General features: G+C 41.2%; 1 protein-coding gene across 1 annotated transcript; it reads right to left on the bottom strand.

Annotated features, from left to right (window-relative positions):
* Positions 1 to 1,474: 1,474 nt before the first annotated feature.
* Positions 1,475 to 10,339, bottom strand: psma1 (proteasome 20S subunit alpha 1). Its single transcript, XM_017717244.1, has 10 exons — positions 10,253 to 10,339; positions 9,118 to 9,162; positions 8,926 to 9,027; positions 7,482 to 7,585; positions 6,182 to 6,270; positions 4,820 to 4,890; positions 4,583 to 4,712; positions 3,371 to 3,450; positions 3,184 to 3,288; positions 1,475 to 1,685 (listed from the first exon to the last, which is right to left on the bottom strand). Exons 1-10 carry the CDS (start codon positions 10,253 to 10,255, stop codon positions 1,626 to 1,628), a joined length of 789 nt encoding a protein of 262 aa, XP_017572733.1. The 5' UTR covers positions 10,256 to 10,339; the 3' UTR covers positions 1,475 to 1,625.
* Positions 10,340 to 21,399: the final 11,060 nt, after the last annotated feature.

Here is a 21,399-nt window from a genome sequence, read left to right as displayed (position 1 = left end):
GGGTCCAAAAGTCTGACAGCACCAGTGAAGATTTTGCTTCTCTAATTTAAAACACTCATTTTCATTACAGACTCTATTATCAGCTCCACAAGGTGAATTAAAAGTAGAATCTTTGGAATTTTAACTTGAATTTAGGGGCGTGTCCCTCTTCTGTTTTAATGACCGTGAGCGCTCGAGCTGCACAGGCTCCACAAGTTTGTGTAAAACCGCCTGATCAGCAGATCAGATCAGGCTGAGTCTGAATATGAGCTTCACTGGAAGAGGTCAGACTAAAAACTCTGACTCTTATACAAAGACCTGAGTCTCAGACACCTGCTCAAATGTAAAGATTCACCAAAAAACAGAATCTTTACTAATTCTTACTCATTTTACTTACTCATTTTTTTGTTTCCAGGTGTAAATAAGAACATCCCAGTATTTCAGTGTGGTCTCAGATTCTTCTGGACCCACTGTAACTATCAATATCACTAAAGCTGAAATTGATTATGGTTGTGTGACGCTAATATCAGTTTAGCAGTTCAATGACCACACCCAGCACTAACTACAGGACTGAGGACCAAATAAGGCACCCATAACCACAAGGATGAAGATGTGGAGTGATCAGCGGCGCTGTGCTCTTTAGGTCTTATTATCATCATCATCATCATCATCAACATCATCAAGTGCCGTCAAGTCGTTTGTGACTCCTGGGCTCCGTATCTGGATGATGTTTCTCTCCAGGGTTCTGAGTGGCTGGTTCATGATTCCTCCGATTGTCTCCATCCATCCAGTTGCTGGACGTCCTCTTTTCCCTTCAACTCTTCCAAGTATCACAGTCTTTTCCAATAAACTGGTTCTTCTCAGAAGGTCTATTAATACCTGTATTCTTATTGCTCTCATGCTTAGTGGGTATATTTCTGTTTTTCTATCTGAATTTTCATGAAATAAATGTAAAGCTTTGTTTTTTTTTCTTCTTCTAAATGTCCCTCAAATGAACACAGCATGTGTTTTATGATCACACATATTACTATATGCTTACAATTTACTAACGAAAGCCAAAAATCTCAGATGCTCTTTGTATTATTTTATAAAAGTAATGTTTACAGAACAGATCACTGAAGAGGCGCTGTTTATAGTTTAGAGCCCAGATTTGTGGAAAAGTGGCTTGACTTTCAGTAGAAAAACAAACTGAGTTCAGCTTCTTTTATTATAAGGGTTTAAAATGACATCGTCTATTAGACTGGAAAGAAGAGTTACAGCCTCATACGACGCCCAGCTTCTGAATGGAGCTTATGGAATATGAAAGTTATGAAGAACATGACCAAGTGCAATTTGGAACCACTGGTGGTTCCACGGAGTTGAAGAAATTTTCTCAACACTTCTACACGCCGTCCAGCTGATGGCTGTTCATACTGAGTGCTCCTGTAAAGACGGTTAATCTGTTTGTTTTATTTTTTGGAACTTTTTTGCAGGTAAAGTTACATCAGAACACACGTTCAGAAAAAAACACATTTATTGAACTGATTCTATGCAGATAGAAAACCAAAGCCATACAGCCGCTGTGGGTGATGCAGTGATACGTTATGTTTACTCTGGATAAACGCTGTAGCTCCTCTCTCTCCTCAGCAAGGGGGGTTGCAGGTTCCTCAGTGCTCCATGGGTTCATCAGATGCAGATGGAGGAGCATCGTCAGCTGGCTGAACCACCTGCACCACAAACACCAACAAGCCTGTAAGACTCAGGAATGCACAACCAGACAGACAGAACCAGCTAATCCAGGGCATCTGCTGGATTACCCTCCTCTGTTTTTACATTTTTCCAGTTTGGGTCCTGGAAAATCCACTGCTCTACACTCCGTGTTTTTCCAAAGGTTCTTTACTAAAGAAAATGACTTCATATAGAAACATGAACACTCAATGCATGGTGAAATGTTCTTCAGACTGATGGAGAACGTGTTTTATATGGCCCTATGTGGCACCAAAAAAGGTTCTGCTATTGTTATTGATGTCAAGCTTATAACAGAAGAACCCATTTGGTGCTATATAATCATGCAAAGGGTTCTTTGAGTTCATGCTTCAGTGTTTCACCATTTTCTTTACTAAAGAACCCTTAAAGCACCAGTGTAGTTCCTGTAAGTGTGCTATCATTGCCATGCAACAACGGACTGCTGAATGAGGAGCAGAATGTTCAGTCACCAATCACTGTAAACTGTGGTCATTTCATGAACTTTTAAACTTTTTGTCGTATAAAATATTAAATATGACAAGGCAGCACTGTTCAATGCAGAAGCCTTCACTTTATAAGTATTTTTGGTCACCAAATTATCACAGTCAAACATTTAGCCCCAAACTAATATCACCCCTTTTCTCACACTGTCTCTCAAACGACTCCCTGCTCCCTACATAATGAGTTTAAATGCTGGATTCTGCAGCCCAGCAGAGCAAAACACAGCTAAGAAACAGTCATTTGGGACTCAGACACACCCACACTCCTGAAATGGTGACTGTTTGGCTGTAGAAGCTCAAAGTTTAAAACTTCCCTAGAGCACTATTTAGGGAGTACGGAGCCGCCTGGGCTCGATGCAATTTCTGACTGAAACATGGACATTTGAAGCCTGTAAGACATACAAAATTTGTTCTTTAGTCTTTTATACTGCCGTTTTACAGTAAATCGGACCGTAAGTACTTTAGTTCAAGCCTGTGATATTAATGATGGAGCTGTTTAGCAGCCCCTCAATTTAAACAGAACCAGGCTCTGTTTTGCAAAACACGGAGAACTCCTCAGATTATTTTTTTTCTCAGATTCTACATAATTAAATTGTTATTAATGGTTCTGAATTCACTGCCTCATGACTGAGACGCTGTTTTATGATAGTTTAGAGAACTTCAACTCCATTCATGGTGGAGGGAGACATGCAGGGCGCTGTGAGTCAAAATAGCCCCCAAAGAAAACTAATTATTCCAGATTTTCCACTATTTTCCATCAACATTCCATATAAACTCAGAAGACACGTGTAGGTTCTCTGGTGGTTCTGGATGGTAAATAAAATGTCTATATCTGTGTTGTAGTCATGGCGACGCCTGGTTCCTATCACCACCACTGTAAAGACATCTGATCAATTTCACACTAAACCGCCCTGAATGTCTCTGTTTACATCTCAATCCCTCTGTTCGGGCTCTGACTCATGCATTTAGGAAATCTCACCTTTCTCTGAGGCCTCTCCTCCAGTCCTTCAAGGAAAGGAGCAACCTCGTCATCGTCGTAGATGGTGAACTCCATGTCCTTCCCCACGATTCCAACGGAGACGTTCTGAAAGACAGAAAGCTCTTTGAGCTGCGCTGCGCTGAGGGATGTTACTCATGGACGGCTGTGGAGGGAAGTGATTTCTAACCTTGGTGGTGAGATCCTGCTCAGCGGGGAGAGTTTCTCTGAGCGCACACAGGCCGTGCCGCACCAGCTCGTTCAGATTACCTGCAGAGTTCGAAACGCACAAAAACTATGAGCATTAACACACGTGTGCTACATCGACAACAATAAACCAGAAATCTAATCAGTGTCCTTATCCCAAATGTAGTCAAACAGCCAAGACATGTTTGGTGCTTAAACATTCCTTATTTAGTTTAAGCACTAGAGCTACGAGGCTAAAGCAGCCAACAATTCATTTGATCCATTTTAATCTGTATTCTTCCCAAACTAGTAATGTTATCGCACTTCCTTTACATCACGTTTACATCGTCAGTCAGTTTGCATGTTTCTGCCTCATGCGCCGCTGCACCGTCACCTACATATTATTTGTGATTTTACTTACTTGGTTGTTCTGTACATTTTATTTTATGGCTGCTTTACTATATTTTATTATGCCTTTTTATTAGTATATTTATCTTAGTCTTCACTTCTGCATAATATTGTGCGCCAATACTTTTGCTCTGAACTTTTGCTTTTTTTCCCTGATGTGTTTGAACAGTCAAAAAAGTCAGTTGGGTCATTTTTTTTTAAAATATCAAAACCACTGAGTACAAAAGATTTTTATTTAACATTTTACGTACTCGTACTACACCGCAATAAACGTGTGATAATTTGGACGTGCTTTTAGTTTTTATTTAAATTATTTTCCTTCTGCTCGCTTTAATTAGTTTAATAGTTTTATTTTCACAAACATTTATAAAAATGGAAAGAAAAAAAATATTGGTTTCTCAGCCTTTTCAAAACGTAGCTCTGCTGTTTTACTGGTGTACTTTTTTCACAAACCTTGGAAAAACCTTGGAATATTGTGAATCGTGAAAACGCGCTTAAGTACTGATGTTTTAACACACGGACAAAATCCATTAGAGCACCAAGTGCGAAAATGACTGACAAAATATAATTTTACCAAATAGAACAGAATTTTACCAAATTTTCAAAGTTTACATATAAAAATTCTTAATGGTTGTGAATGTCTGAGATTGTTTTATGATAGTTCTGTAAAGCCTTCTGGAGCCTCGTAGCTCCAGTGCCAAAATTACAGAACCAAACACATCCCAGCTTATTGACTACAATCTGATCTTTGGCTGAACTGAATTGAAGTCTCGTGTTCTGGTGTGAGATACGGTGATGTTGCTCCTACAGTCAGAGAAGGCGTCCATGTGTCTCTCCAGGTAGGTGCGGGCCGACTGTGAGCGAGCGCCGATGGACATGGCCTTACAGTCAAAATAATTAGCAGACGGGCAGGTCTGGAAGATGTGGGGTCCCATGTCCTAAACACACAAAACAACAACCAGCAAACATTTTCATTTACCAGCTGTGAACACGAGTTAACTGTGCGTCTTATGTTTAAAACGGCGCCTGTAGCCTGATGACTCACATCATAACCCGCGATCAGCAGGCCGACTCCATATGGCCTGCGCCCGTAGCGCTGTGTCGGGATCTGGGTTTCTGAGTCAGAACTAAGGAAATGTTGGTCCTTGTCATGATAAGCTTACATTTTTTTGTTTTAACTCATTTTTGTGTGAAGTCTGTGATGGTCAGTCTGTGAAAGCCCACACCAGTTTGATTTTTTGTGACCGTGCGTGTTTTTGTTCGTTTAATGTATATGAAGTAAAGTGAAACGTTTGAAGCTACAGATTACATTTAAAGCAAATGTATAAATGAAGTAAACTGTTCTGTTTAGGCTTTGTTAAAACAGGTCAGCTAATAGGCAAACAGACATACTATTTAGTCAGAATTTACTGGTAGATTCACTGTAAATATTTTAACCTTCATTTGTTTATAACCCTTTATATTATACATACATTTTTGTGAGAGGGGGGGGGGACTGTAAACTTTGTTAATTAATAAGGTTTATTCTCTTCTTGTTACTCTTTATCCGAGTGCCCTGCTCTCCCTTCGCTGCTGCAGCACTGAGAATTTCCCCAGTGTGGGACTAATAAAGGATTATTTTATCTTAAACTGCAATACAGATTAAAGAATATGCGAACTCAGTCTCTGGTGTTTGTTTTCTTAAGCGTGTTGCTCCGTTAAACTTTTATCACTCGTCCGCTATTTTTAGCAGCAGCTCATCCTGCAGTCAATACGAGTGTTATATGAACTCATAGGATATTAATTAGGATATTTTTAATTAGCCAGACAATAATGACATCACTTCATAAATATAGTAAAGTATAAGTACTTATAAAGTAATCCCTCCAATCTTAAAATAATATGCACCATCACTGCAAAGGTTTAAAGTGTTTTTGTTAATGTCATGCAGATTATTTGTAAATTATGTTTATTTGTACAGTGGGTAGCGCTGTCGCCTCACAGCAAGGAGGGCCTGGGTTCAATTCCCCGGCCGGACAACCAGGGTCCTCCCTGTGTCTGCGTGGGTTCTCCAGTTTCCTCCCACAGTCCAAAGACATGCAGTTAGGCCAATTGGACATGCTACATTGCCCCTAGGTGTGAGAGTATGTGCGACTGTGTGTCTGCCCTGTGATGGACTGGCAAGCTGTCCAGGGTGTATCCTGCCTTCCGCCCGATGACCGCTGGAATAGGCTCCAGCACCCCCCTGCGACCCTGAGGGAAAAGCGGCATAGAAACTGTGTGTGTGTTTATTTGTACAGTTGGTCTGTTTGTGGTTCACTGCCTTTAGGTTTATCACAGTAACATCCACACGGTTACAGCTCCCACCTCCAGGGATGCAGCGTCAGCTCAATCATTTAAACTCAGACAGAGTGAAAGTGAAGGATACTGCTCCCGATGAGCGAGACGAGGCGAGACACGGGAAGAGGGCGGTCGAACACAAACCTGGAGTCCAGACACTCTTGACGCATGAAGTTGCTGAAGAGCAGAGAGAGAAATGAAAGGCCTTTATTAACAAACACTTCATTACACCCTTATTCTAAACCTGTGGTATGTAAGGCTGTGTCCGCACTGCACTCAGACCCCCACATACGCCTTCGCAGGCAGTAAACACACTTTAAATGATTACTGTAGAAATTTGAGTAGTTTGGGCCACTGAGGAAGGAAAAAACAAGCCTCAATGAAATAAATATATTACTAAATAAAAATTTAAAATGCACCATGAAAAAAACAATGAGCGCTTAAAGAAGCCTTTGCATCGTCAAAGGGTTCTTAAAAAATGTGCTGTAGATGATGCTGTATAGAACGTTTTTGAAAAGGGTTCTAAACAGCACCCAAAGGTTTTCTTCTATTGTTATGATGTCAGACTTTTAACAACTACACAGAACCATCTTCAGCACATTCTCTATCAATCTGCAGATCACTTTCACCATGCAAAGAAGCCTTTAATCACACAAAGGGTTCTATTAGTGCCAAGATTCTTTACAGAATAATTTCTTTACTAAAGAACTTTTAAAGAGCCATAATATACACAGCACGGCATCATCATGCTGGGCGAGTGTGCAGTAGCCAAGCTGTAGGACCTGCAATGTCAAGTAAGACAAATTAAATAAAAAAAACGTCACAAAATTTTTTGCTGCTTGATACAAAAGAAACTCACGGTTCTCATTTTCCACGACTGATCTACAAGAGAAGTCTGTCTGACAGAACACAATGTACTCCGAATTAAGGTTCTTTAAGGACAAGTAAATACCTGCTTTTTTTTGTTTGTGCATTGGAACCAACTGTATAGAGTTAAGGGTCAAGAAAGCATTGCACTGAAAAAGTGGCTTCAGACTAAAAATCATTTTCCAGCTCTTTTTTTCCATTATTTTTATTTTCTATGCAGACAAACAACCTACATAATGACCCAAATCACTCTAGAACGATTACTGCTTCCCAGATACAGCTATTCAAGCCATCCGGTGGAAATTCTTGTATGTTTCTTATTATAAAATATATATCGCAAAAGAAAAAAAACATTGCAATGTCAATTATTTCCCCAATATCGTGCAGCCCCAACAGACAGGGGCTTATGGCAGTTAAAATGGAAAACAGAAGACAGGTATGCTTAAAGCTCCTTCTTACATTTCAAATAAGAAATTGGGGGAAAAAAAAAAAAAAAAAAAAAAAAAAAAAAGAATTCTTACCAAAGCAGTCGGGCATCAGCGGTCAGTCCAGCGATAGAAATGCCGATGTGGTTATCAACATGAAGAATCTTCTTCTGATGGGCCGCCAGCTCAGACTGCGCCCTCTGGAACACAGAGAAAAGGTTATAAATGTTAAAATATAACAGTAAAATCCCCACAATGCTCAAACAGAGACCGAGTTCATTACGGCAAAGTCAGAATAAGAAGTAAAACAATTCAACACACAGCAGGAGGTTTACTACAATTACAGCATTTTATATGAGGCACAACATGTCCTGTTTTGCTTGTTCCAACTTAATAAATCACAGAAAAATGACATCATGATGTGTGTGAGTTTTGTATTGTTGGTTTCCTGAGTCGTTTGACATCATATCCACCCAGACAGCAGCTGAGAGTGAGTCTCCAGCTGTGGCTCAGAAGGTTACTGGACTGGCTGTTTGGCTGACACTACATCTCAGCTATGATGCAGACTGGACCGGCTGCCTGAGTGACGTAGCATCGCCGGCTCCTGGGCTCTCTGGACCGGAAACCTGAACGACGTGATATTGCAGCTGTGGGGCTGCCTGGACTGGTGGTATTCGGCTGTAGGAAAGGCTACCCCTTTGTAGCTGAGGGCATTTTCAGCCTTCAAGGCTTCCCAGGCCGCCTCCTGTGTGATGCACCATAGCTGTAGTGTGAGACGTCCCCACCACTAAGGACTTTTTCTGAGCTAGAGAACTGACTATTCTGTGGTCAGTAAAATTCCCTCTGCTAGTGGTGGGAACCGTAGACTGTGTGTGTGTGTGTGTGTGTGTGTGTGTGTGTGTGTGTGTGTTCTCTGTAATGTATTTTTGATTATGCATTGATTGCAAAGCGTCCCTGAACACAGGAAAGGCGTTATATAAATAAGCGATGACGATGATTTATATTGTGCATCGTCTAACTCTCCTGCTCTCTGTTCAAAATCAACCGTAAAACATCTATTTTCTCTTGCATACAGACGTCCACCGTCTTGATTTTATTGCAACTTGTCATTTATTCCTTCAAGTTGTGATTTATACACTCGCTGGCCACTTTGTTAGGTACACCTCTCTAGTAAAAGGTCTGTCCATTCTCCACTGACCTCTCACATCAACAAGGTCACATCAACATCTCTGTAAACCCTAGAGATGGCTGTGCGTGAAAATCCCAGTAGATCAGCAGTTTCTGAAACACTCAGACCAGCCCGTCTGGCACCAACAACCACGCCACGTTCAACTTAACTTAAATCACCTTTCTTCACCATTCTGATGCTCGGTCTGCACTTCAGCAAGTTGTCTTGACCACCTCTACATGTAATCTCGCAGCATCTTTAAAAAACGCTGCATAAATGTCGGGTATTATTTTTATTACTGTAAAAATGTCTTGAAGTATCGTGATACAACCTCACATAATCCTTAATGAAATCAAACTCTGCAATGAATACCTTTAAAGCAACTAGAACAGCGTGGGTGCGTGACTTGAGGCCCACAGTGGCAGATCCCTGCTTCACCGCCTCCATCGCATATTCGATCTGGTGGATTCGTCCCTGAAAGAACAACAAACTCTGTGAGTAAAACCGTCACATGCGCTTTCTGCCATGAAAGAACAGCTCATTCTAAAAACACCCATTTCTTACTTGAGGACTCCAAACGGTGACATCGTTATCGTACTGGTTTCGGAACTGTGGAGAAAAAAATGAAAAGCATTACAACGGATCATTAATTAGAACTGCACTGAATAAACATAGCACACTATAATACAGGAGATTTGATGATTGGAAATGGGGTGAATGTCCAACAGCATCGCTTTTAGATGGGGGGCGATATGGCAAAATGTCACAAGACCAAACTGTCAACAAGTTGTCCTGACAATACACGACACAACACAGCAATACTTTTTCTGATGTTTCTAAGTGAGACTGTAAAAATACTTTTATAAACTACGGATTTACTTTGTTTTCAACATAAATCTAACTAAACAGGACTAATGCTCTCTCTGTAATCAAACACGCAACTGAGAAGTGTTTTTAAGTACTGATGACACACGATACGCTCAGAAAAGCATTGGGCTGTGATTTATCGCGATAAAGATAAACTCCGTCACACCGTCCAGCTCTAAAGGGCAGATTATTTCAGTTATGACGCTGAGCAGCGGGGCTAAAGCTGACTTCACTCCAACTTCTCCACAAACCACTCCGGTCATTTAACATCACACACAACAACTGATTAAGCAGCTAAACTAAAAGCCCTTGATGGATCGATCCGACTGATCAGAGGGTAAAAGACCGTGTTTTATTCCGCGATGTTTAAACGGAGTCGAAAACGAAAGTAGGGCTGAATGAAGTTGGTGGGAAGTGTTAGTCAGCGAAGCTAATGAAGCTGTTAGCCAGCTACGCTAACACATTATTATTATTATTATTGTTATTATTAAAGTTCAGTACCGACAATAAAAGCTCACAAGCGGCTAAAATCAGACGCACGGTGACCGTCCGGCAGCACTGAGCGCTGCTAGCGCTGAAGAAGCTAAGATAAGCTAAGCTAACCATGAACTGACATAAGCTTGGCTAGGCTAGACTAAGCTAGGCTAACTATGCTAACTACGGTAAACGCTTACTCACGGTCCCGCCGTTTTTACCCGATAACAGTACTTAAGCAACTCAAACGCGGCCGTTTGTCCGACGGTCGGTACCAGTGCCCACAGCCGGTGCTGAGCCCGCAGGAAAGCCGCGATTATCGGAGTTAAAGCTTTAATTTCTGTCTTTCTCTCCTCACCATCTCCGCGCCGGCAGCTCACTCAGCTCGACTTCCTCTCCTGGCTTTGCTCATTCAGGCCAGAGCAGCAGATCACACACAGTGGGCGTGGCTAAAGCCGGGACCTTAAAGCTGCTCAGGTCTGTTTGTGCTTAAACACTCTGACCACCAGATGGCGGCATTGCAAAGGTTTCGTCCTCCATCCATCCATCCATCCATCCATCCATCCATCCATCCATCCATCCATCCATCCATCCATCCATCAACTTATCTACCTATGTAAGTGTATGTCCATTCGTCCATCTATCTGTATCTGTCTGTTTGTCCATCCATCGATCCATCCACCTATCTATCTATCTATCTATCTATCTATCTATCTATCTATCTATCTATCTATCTATCTATCTATCTATCTGCCATGAAAGAAAACAGCTAATTCTAAAAACACCCAGTTCTTACTTTGTTATCGTACTGGTTTCGGAACTGTGGAGAAAAAAAATGAAAAGCATTACAACCGATCAGCTTTAAAAGGACATTATAAACCGCCTTTAGGGTTTCGGTTACTCTAACATGACTGAAATGATACTTTCGCAGATCATTAATTAGAACTGCACTGAATAAACTTAGCACACTATAATACAGGATATTTGAATGTATTAACCTGTAAGCAGTAAACAGCTGGACGTGGTTTGGTGTGAAACACTCTGTTCTAGATAAACTTACCAAGTCAGAACTGTTCACAGTGGTGGTGATAGGAACCAGACGTCCACCTCTAAAAGCTCCCTCACAGAAAGTTCCTACATGAACTGGTTCTGAATTCACTGCCTGATGACTGAGACGCTGTTTTATGATAGTTTAGAGAATCTAAATCTATCTATCCACCTGTCTGTCCGTCCATCTATTTATTTTTATGGAGAAGCATAACTAGGGTAGATGGTTCCAGGTTTGCTGCATGTAAGCAATGGTGATAGGAACCAGGCATCACCATAACTACATCCCAAATATAGACCTTTTATTTACTATCCAGAACCACCAGAGAACCTACACAAGTCTTCTGAGTTTATATGGAGTGTTGATGATGGAAAATAGTGGAAAATCTGGAATGATATGAATGGAGTTTAAGTTCTCTAAACTATCATAAAACAGCGACTCAGTCATCAGGCAGTGAATTCAGAACCATTTCATGTAGGAACTTTCTGTGAGGAGATTTTAGAGGGGGACGTCTGGTTCCTATCACATCTAGTTTATGTCTGCAAATCATTGGAATTCCCACGCATGTAGCCAGAAAAGAGTGCGTGAGTGAGAAAAAGAGAGAGAGAGAAAGAGAGAGAGAGAGAGAGAGAGAGAGAGAGTGAGGGAGGGCATGGGGTCAGTGTGCCTGTCACTTTGAGCTTGTCTCTGCATTCTGCCTGTCTTCACCGTCTGGGCCGAACTCTAACCAACCATTTCACTTGTGAAAACACAGAAATAGAGAGAAGGTAACATCGTTTACTCAGTCAGCACAGAGCTCAGCAGACTATACATAATGATAGCGATAATGTTAGTGTTGATCGCTCCGGTGTTGCAGTAATGAGTCAAAAACTTTGTGGAAAAAATGAATCTCATGATTTTACTTCTACATTCCTCTGTACCAAATTATCTCACTACACTACTCATCTGACCACAGATCACATAACATATTTCTCAAAACAAGCAAAGCTATTGGCCAGTGTAATGAGATCATTTCACTTCTATGATTTATGGCGCTTTCCTGTTTTTCTCTTTCCTTTAGTATGTTGTATCTTTTTATTCTGCAGAGTTCCAGATCTCAGTGTTCCCTCCAGAGGAGGAAACGTTCTCCCACAGAACCCACTTTTCTCAGCTGCCTGAAATGCCTGGTTGGAATTCCAGCCCTTTTTCTTTGTTACAGGATGACATCATCTTGTAACTCTGTCCTTATTGCCCGCCTACCGACGAGCCCGCCCCCTCACACAGCCCACAGTGGCTACAGGAGGAGGAAGAAGTGTGTTCAGCGTTGTAGTGTGTGGGGAAGATGTTGACCGTACTTTCAGGATCCACTCTGGATCAAACTGATCCGGCCGAACCGGCGCCACTGGAGTACCAGGAGAGAAGGGTCTGTCTGCAGACTGCAGGACAGGGGCGGAGCCTGGAGGGGTGGAACCACTCTGTAGGTTGACTGATCAGAACAGAGTGAGCGAGCTGACCAATCAGAGCATACTGGGCTCACCGGCAGGCGGGGCTTAAAGACACAGGAGCTCTAACAGAGCCTTTCAGACAGAGGGTGAATAGAGATGAACAGTGTGAGGAAAATAATGTGTTTTTGAAACATTGAAGCTGTAAATTTGTTCTAGTAGACCACAAATAACATGTACACTGAAAATGAGCTTAATAGGTCCCTTTAATAAAAAGTAAAGATTTCTTGACTTAAGTTAAATAATATTATAATATTCTTACACCAATCTCAAAAGCTGTTTATACTCATTGCGTTGTAACCACCTCATATCACTTATCACATATCTATCTATCTATCTATCTATCTATCTATCTATCTATCTATCTATCTATCTATCTATCTATCTATCTATCTATCTGAGAAATATTAGTTATATTGACTAGATTTAAGATAGCATTTTAGATGTTTGAGCCACTCTGGAAATCAGTAATTTTAAAATGTGCATCCAGGGGGCGCCATTCACTCATTCACTCAATTTGGTTAACATTTCTTTAGAAAGGACATCGTTAAAGTTTTCAAGTAGTTAACTGGGAAAGGTGTCCAAATACTTCAGTGGCTCACTGTATATTCTGGCTCACTGTATATACTCCGAGAAAGGTTAGAAAACAGGGTTGGAATCACAGGGACAGCCCTGTCATGGTTCAAATCTTACCTAACAGAACATTATCAGTTCATCAGTCTAAACAATTTATTTTCCAATTATTCAAAAGTAAGATTTGGAATTCCGCAGGGCTCTATTTTAGGACCATTACTATTTACACTATACATGTTACCGTTAGGCACAGTTATAAGCAAACATGGCATCAACTTTCATTGTTATTGAAATGCTGGATATTACGGAACTTCCTCCTACTAAACAGTAACAAAACAGAGGTTCTCCTTCTGGGTCCAAAATTGGCAAGAAATAAATTACCAGATTTAATTTTAAATCTCACTGATTTTCTAGTTACAACTGGGTCAGCAGCAAAAAAATCATAATTTATTCAGATTTATCATTCGATCAACACATGCCCTGTCCCTGCGTGATGCAGAAACACTAGTACATGCCTTTATTACTTCTAGGCTAGACGACTGTAACGTACTACTGTCAGGATGTACGAGCAGGAATTTAAGCAAACTTCAACTAGTCCAAAACGCCGCAGTGAGAGTCCTCACTAAAACTAGAAAATTTCATCATATCAGTCCAGTGCTATCGTCACTTCATTGGCTGCCCGTTAAATTCCATATTGATTATAAAATTCTTTTATTGACATATAAAGCCCTACATGGGCTACTGAGTACTTACAAGACCTTATTTCCCATTATGAGCCATCGCGACTACTCAGATCCCAGAGTGCTTGCTTATTAATAGTTCCCAGAATTCATAAGGCTGCAGCTGGGGGAAGAGCTTTTTCTTATAAAGCCCCCAAACTCTTGAATGATCTTCCAGAAAATCCAGGATCCAGGGGTCCATGGACACAGGGAATTATAGTAAACTGAGACGCTGGTGCTGTCGTCCTGCTGCTCGCACACGCTCACTCAGGTTTGTGGACGGTGGAGCGGAGGGATGCCAAACTGTTTCAGAGTGCTGCCGTGTCTGTGTGTCCTATGGTTCTCTCCTTTTAGCTAAGCTGTCATAGTCAGATCTGCCGGAGTCGTTAGCCACACTCTGGAAATGTTCACATTGCTTGTTTTATGCACAAACAGACAGAATAAAACTAATTCCCTCTCCCTGCCTTTTTTCCGAGTATACGACTGCCCACATGTCCGGCCGGACACTGAAGGACGACTGACTGTCGAGCCCTCCTGCTACCCGCTTCAGACAAGCTGCCCACGCCCCAGCTACCACCACCTGCCTTGGACTAGCTGCCCACCCTACACTGAAGTTTTCATGGACTCCTAGCTATTACTACTACTAATACTACTGCTATTAATATTAGTAGCATAATCATTTGTAGGTAGTTTGACAAGAGGAGGAGAGGTCCCCCCTGGTGAGGCTGGTTCCTCCCAAGGTTTCTTCCTCAGTTCTGAGGGAGTTTCTCCTTGCCACTTGCTCATCTGGAGTTTTTTACATTCATGTCAAAACTCTGTCTTTTCTGGAATTCTGTGAAGCTGCTTTGTGACAACATCCATTGCAAAAAGCGCCACAAATAAATTTGATTTGATTTGATATATTGCAATAGGTGAATCTCTTACACATCATAATGGAGGGTCTCTAAGTGCTGAAAGGTGAGGGGGGGGGGGCAGGAAAGGGGAGTTGAAAGATTATATTACTGGTTATATTATTTTGGCAAAAGTCATTTTGATGGAAGATTCTAAGAAAACTGGGATTTAGTCTTATACATGACATATTATGATGACTTAATAAGAGCCGGAACATGAACTATAACAAAGATAACAAAAACGGCTGGTTCAGATTTCAGGTTCAGGTTCACTTTAAGTCAATTACTTCACATTTTCCCACATATTTTCATCTGTCATAATCAGCACACAGCCTCAACAGATCGCTGACTGCCTTCTCCTGAACTGAAGAGGTTATGGGACATGAATGTCCAGCTCCACGCCCAGCTGGTGGGCATCTGATGGATGATCACATTCAAACCATTACTGTTCATTTCCTCAGAGTTTCAGGGTGTGTCTGTGGACAGAGCTCATGTCATGTGCACTGATGAAAAGTAAATGAGTTAATCAGCATGTTTTAACACTTATGAAGCAGCTGGAGAGTTAAACAAGCAGGCAGGGACTCCTCTCTCCCAAACACAATCAGGAGTGATACTGTCCATATACTGACTGCAGCGCTACTGTCTGCCTTGTGGCAAACCTTACAGATGGAAATTACTCAAATACAATCTTTAAAAACAGATCACACAAAAAATGTCATTAATTACATTCAGAATGATGTGACTTGACTCACTGTAATGATGACGAGACCACTGATCATCTCTTCATTCACTGTTCGAGGAAATTAACGCACCATGGGCTGAGTTTTAATATTAATGTGAAAAGTGTAACAGAAGGAATTTCTAAAGAGACTTTTTCCAAAAATGTTTTAGAACTTTACTGGTACATCGGTTGTATTTTTAATTCCAAGATCTGGAAGACGAGCTGCAAAATGATACTTGAACAACATGAAATACCAGCAGAAACTATTTTAAACAAATATTGTGAGAACACAAAAGGCTCTGCTGGATTTTTGATCAATATCATTACTGTTTGCCACTCACGCTGCACAGCCCATTGTTCAGGAACAATAAATGTGAGGAGGGGTGATTGCAGGGGTGGTCTTAACACTGGGCAGCTGCCTATGCCCATCATCTTAGGGATATCTACCCACAGCTATGCAGATGATATTCAGATCTACTCTGTCCTCTCCGGTGGTCCCCCTGGCTTACTCTGTAAGAGCCTTGAGCTCATCACTGACTGGTTGGGACAAGACTTTCGGCTGTTGAATAAAAATAAAACAGCTAATTTTATTCAGGAACAGCAGCGTGAGACAAAGACTAGCTGCCTATCTGGATTCAAGAGCCTTAAAATCTGAAGATCCTAGTGCGCAACTTTGGTGTACTGATGATTCATCAGTTGTGTCAAAGCAGTTACTAAATCAGAGGAGCTTCTTCTGTGTGCCTTTCTATTGGTTCTTGATGGTTTTGTAATGCGCTTTGGCTTTTTTTAGTGGGTTGATATCACAGTCACATTGACAAAGGATCCTAATGGTTTAACAGGTGATCAGTGGCTGAAATGTATTTGATGGTTTCTTAAAAGGATCTAAAGGTCTTCTACAGGAAACAGTGGTCTCTACTGGAAACAATTAAACCAGTTCCCATTAGAAAGCAAAACCATTAATGGTCCCTTTTCAGCAACTAACTGTAATGTAAGCTTGTTGGCTAAGTACAGCTGCACACAAGTCATCTACAGATCAGTGCGGCTTTAGTATTTGTTAACTATCTAACCACACGTGACAATTTGATTGGCATTAGGTGGTGGATGATAAACCATTCAGCTGGAAACATCTCCACAGCTGCTACAGCAGGACTCAAATCACACAACCTGCTCTTTATTGGAGTTTTACTGCTGCATGGCTCCTTTAACATAATGCAGTCATTCGATATTGGATTGGCTGCAGTTGTAGCCCAATATTATCCTAATACCATTTAATCAGAGTGAGAGACTCAGTCATAGCTGGGTGCAGGACTGACCTGACCTATAGGAAAAGAGCTCATAATGACAGCCTGGATGAACGTTCTGCCTTGTAAGAAGCTTTTCCAGTCAAATGAGTGTGTTTGGCACAATGAACTGGTTTTACTGTCAGTCTACACAGCTAAATGAATAAATGACTTCTTGTAATCACTTCCACTGTAGGACAGGATGAAAGGTCAGTGTGTCCACTGCCTGGAAACCCCCCACCCCCCCCCCTGAGAAAAAATCAAATCACAATTAATTGTCACATTACATTACATAGATGCAAAAGTGGGTGAAACTCCTAGGGGCCTAGCTGCCTTGTAGTACTTAAATCCCCCCAAAAAAGAAAAAATATACAATAGACTCTAAATATATTTACACATATACACAATATACACATTAATATACATCACTATTGTGCATATTTCTTTCTATGTATAGTTGTACAATATTAAGTTATGAAATAAAACTATGAAATGTGCTGTTGTTCACATTCCTATGCGCAGTTAGTCTGAGGTAGATAATAAATGAGATGCAGGTACTCAGGGGATAAATACTGATATAGAAATCTTTCAGATTGTACAGGATATGGATAGAAGATGTACAAGATTTCAGTCTATATGTGTAAATACAGATTTGCTGGATTGAAGGTGCAGTAAGATCAGAGTGAGTCTGTTGGTGTGGATGAGGTCTGGTTTGTCCATGGAGATCATCATGATGATGACTCAGAGGTGCAGTGACAGGCCTATAGACCAATACATCAGCACTACTGGCTGTTCAGCGGCCTGATGGCCCGGGGGGAAGAAATTGTCTTGGAACCGGCTGGTTCTGGACTTTATGTTTCTGTACCTCCACCTGTCTCAGCAGACAGACAGTGGCTTGAGTGGGTGGAGTCCTTTAGAATCCTCCTGGTCTTCCTCAGACAGCAGCTGGTGTATAAAGCCAGGAGGCTTGGGAGCTGGGCTGTCTGCACCACCCTCTGCAGAACTTTCCTCTCAATGGCAGAGCAGTTTCTGTACCAGGTGGTGATGGAGCCTGCTAGAACGCTCTCCACAGTACATGTGTAGAATGTTCTGAGGATGCGGAGGTTCATGCCAAACCTCTTCAGCCTCCTGAGGTGGAAGAGGCAGTGTCATGTCTTCTTTACCACCTGTGTGGTGTGTTCACTCCATGTCAGTTCCTCTGAGATGTGAACACTGAGGAACCTGAAGCTGCTGACCTTCTCTATCATGGCTCCGTTGATGGTGATGGGGGTGTGCACTTTGTCTTGCTTTCTGAAGTCCACTATGAGCTCCTTTGCCTTGACATTGAGAGAGAGGCTGCTCTCCTGGCACCAGAGTGTCAGAAATGATTAAGCTCACTGACTATGTTTTCATTTTTCGTGGATCATGATGTAAATTTCATACATGAACAGCATTAGAGTGCCATGCAATTAAAGCTACAGATGTGTTTGTTTGTTTATTCCTGCACCATTTCATCCCTCCTCATATATACAAGCTTGTACCTAACAGAAAAACCCTTTTTGGTGCTTTCAAAATGGTCCTGTATAGAACCACTGTCCATCAGTCTGAAGAACTATTTTACCACGCAAAGAACCCTTAAAGCATGCTCACGGTTCTTTGATTGATCATGGTTCTAAGTAGAAGCATTGTCTTTACTAAAGAACCCTTGGAGAACGGTCTTGTTTAGGAGTGTGGAGGGGACATGGGGTCAGTGAGCAGGTGACGTTGAGCTTGTCTCTGCATCTCCTCACAGCCGGACCGGGCTGGGCTGAGATGAGCTCAAAAGGATAGGATGACGTCAGTTTATGTGATTTAGTGAGGAACCATAGAACAAACTAAGAGCAAACACATTGCAGCTGAGCACACTGAGCTCACTCACTCACACCAACTACAGTGTCTGCAGCTGCACCAGATGCGGCTGTGCAGTGATTTAGTGCCCCTCACGTTATTCAGGAGCTTTAAATGATTCATATATATTAAACCTGCGTTGAATTTTTGCATTAACCCTCTGGGGTCTGAGCTCCTTCTCTCTCGATCTTCTTCAGTTCTTCTCTAAAGGCTCTTCACAGAACATGATCCTCATATATTACATATCTAAATGCATATATTACATATCTAAATGTTATCTTCATCACTACTTTCCAAACCCACTGCAGCAGCTTCAGTAGCTGTAAACTCTCTGACGCCGTTTCACACGAGTCTCCAAAGTGGACTGAATGAAGAATGAAGGGTTTCTGGCATGACAGTCAGTTCTTAGTGATTTCCTGAGTGTCCATCGGTCAGTTTCACACAGAATGTAAATGGACACACGAATCCACCAGTTCCACACGGTGAGAGGCAGATGACGATTATCTTAGCTCCTCTTCATAGGCTCATAACTCCTGATGTGAGTGTCGTATGATCTCGTGATAAGATGGAATGGAAAGGGCACCTCGACAGATTCAGGAAGGGTTTGAACTGGATTTCTGAGCTGGATCATCACAAAGACACACAGACACAGATATAAAGACAGAGAATTTGAGGCATGGGTGAGTCTGTGAAGCCCAGAGGGTTAAGAATAGTGATGCTCCACATGGACATGCTAGACTGAATTTTTGTACAGTAGCTATTTTTATAATTTTATTCAAATGAACAGTGAGATTTCCAGCTCAATCATACTGAACTTGAATATTTCAGGCTAAATTGTCTGCTGTGCAGCTTTAGACCTTCTAATGTCAGTTTCTGGGCAGTTAATCACATGACTTTTCTGTGAATATTGCCATGAAAACATAAAATCACAAATGTTTATTTTGTGTGACGTTATTTTTAATGTCAAAGACGGAGGACAACACATTATCAAAGTGAATAAAAGCAAACTTGCTTGATCTCAGCCTTCTGAAGACTTCAGCGATGCAGGGTGGTGGGTCGTTCTCAGCCTTGCAGTAACACTGACATCGTGGTGGTGTGTTAGTGTGTGTTGTGCTGGTTGGAGTGGATCAGACACAGCCATGCTGCTGGAGATTTTTAAACACCTCAGTGTTGCTGCTGGACTGAGAACCAAAAATATCCAGCCAACAGCGTCCTGTGGGCAGCGTCCTGTGACCATTGAAGAAGGACTAAAGGATGACCAACACAAACTGTGCAGCAGCAGATGAGCCATCATCTCTGACTCTACATCTATAAGGTGGACTGACAAGGGAGGAGTGTCTAATAGAGTGAACAGTGAGTGGACACAGTGTTTAAAAACTCCAGCAGCACTGCTGTGTCTGATCCACTTAGACCAGCACAACACACACTAACACACCACCACGATGTCAGTGTTACTGCAAGGCTGAGAACGACCCACCACCCTGCATCGCTGAAGTCTTCAGAAGGCTGAGATCAAGCAAGTTTGCTTTTATTCACTTTGATAATGTGTTGTCCTCCGTCTTTGACATTAAAAATAACGTCACACAAAATAAACATTTGTGATTTTATGTTTTCATGGCAATATTCACAGAAAAGTCATGTGATTAACTGCCCAGAAACTGACATTAGAAGGTCTAAAGCTGCACAGCAGACAATTTAGCCTGAAATATTCAACAACACATCACCACCACATCAGTGTTACTGCAGTGCTGAGAATGATCCACCACCCACCACAAGGGTTCATGGGGGTCCTGACCACTGAAGAACAGGGTAACAAAATATGCAGAGAGACAGATGGACTACAGTCTGTAACTGAGTGAAACTATATGGTCAGTGGAGCTGATACAGTGGATGATCAGCTGGAACAGAGAATAAAGATCCAGCAGAGCTACATTCTTTAAAAATTCTATCAAAAACTGTGACCACAGTGATTTATACTCAGTATTTGTCCCTGAATCCAGTTAAACTGACTAATTATACCCTCTTTATAATGAAACTCGCAGCTGGTCAGTTTCTATAAGCACTGATGATAAACACCATATTTACAGCATTTAGCAGACACTCTTATCCAGAGTGACTTACAAGAAGTGCTTTGTCAATCTAGAGAAAGTATCTTTGCTAGTTACCAGTAGGTTAGGGAAAAAGACAGTCCTGAGCTCAGATACTGCTAGAAACAAAAGTCACGGTAGATACAGAGAGAAAGAGGAACAGAGCTCTGTGCTGTACAATACAATACAGTAAACTATAATACACAGTACAATACAATAAAATATAATATGATCAGACAAGCATAATATACTGTATTATAGCAGAATTTATCACGTTTTATTATATATATTGGTATATGGCCCAGCCTGGGTTAAGATAGAAGGTGGTTTTATTGTTATGGCTGATCGGTGTACAGATGTGAAAAATGACTTCATGCATCACTACGCTAATAATGAATTGTAAATAATACATTTCATCATGACAAACATTTATTTGCAGATTACTGTTTGTAAAATAAGGCGCCGAATGCTCCAAATGCTGTCGTCTCAAACGACTCTCTCCTCTCTTCTATCTTGAAATGTCACTCACATCAATGTGTTTGTAATAACTATTTATTTACCTTTGGGAGAGTGAAGTATGCCATTGCATGAGTGGTGATGGTTTTTACTGTATATTGATTTTGATACATTGAATTTGTAAAATGATTATTATTATTAATAATAATAACAACAACAATAATAATAATCTTTCTTTATAGACGACATTTCAAACATTTAAAATGCAGCTGAAAGTGCTTCACAATACAAAGTAAAAACACCAGAGGAAGAAGGGAATAAAGATAATCAAAAATAAAATAACTAATAAAAATGCAACAAATACTTTCAGAAAATGGGATATGT

Source organism: Pygocentrus nattereri, chromosome 8 (assembly GCF_015220715.1).
Source record: "Pygocentrus nattereri isolate fPygNat1 chromosome 8, fPygNat1.pri, whole genome shotgun sequence".
Taxonomy (NCBI): domain Eukaryota; kingdom Metazoa; phylum Chordata; class Actinopteri; order Characiformes; family Serrasalmidae; genus Pygocentrus; species Pygocentrus nattereri.
This window is presented reverse-complemented; position numbering and strand designations above follow the sequence as displayed.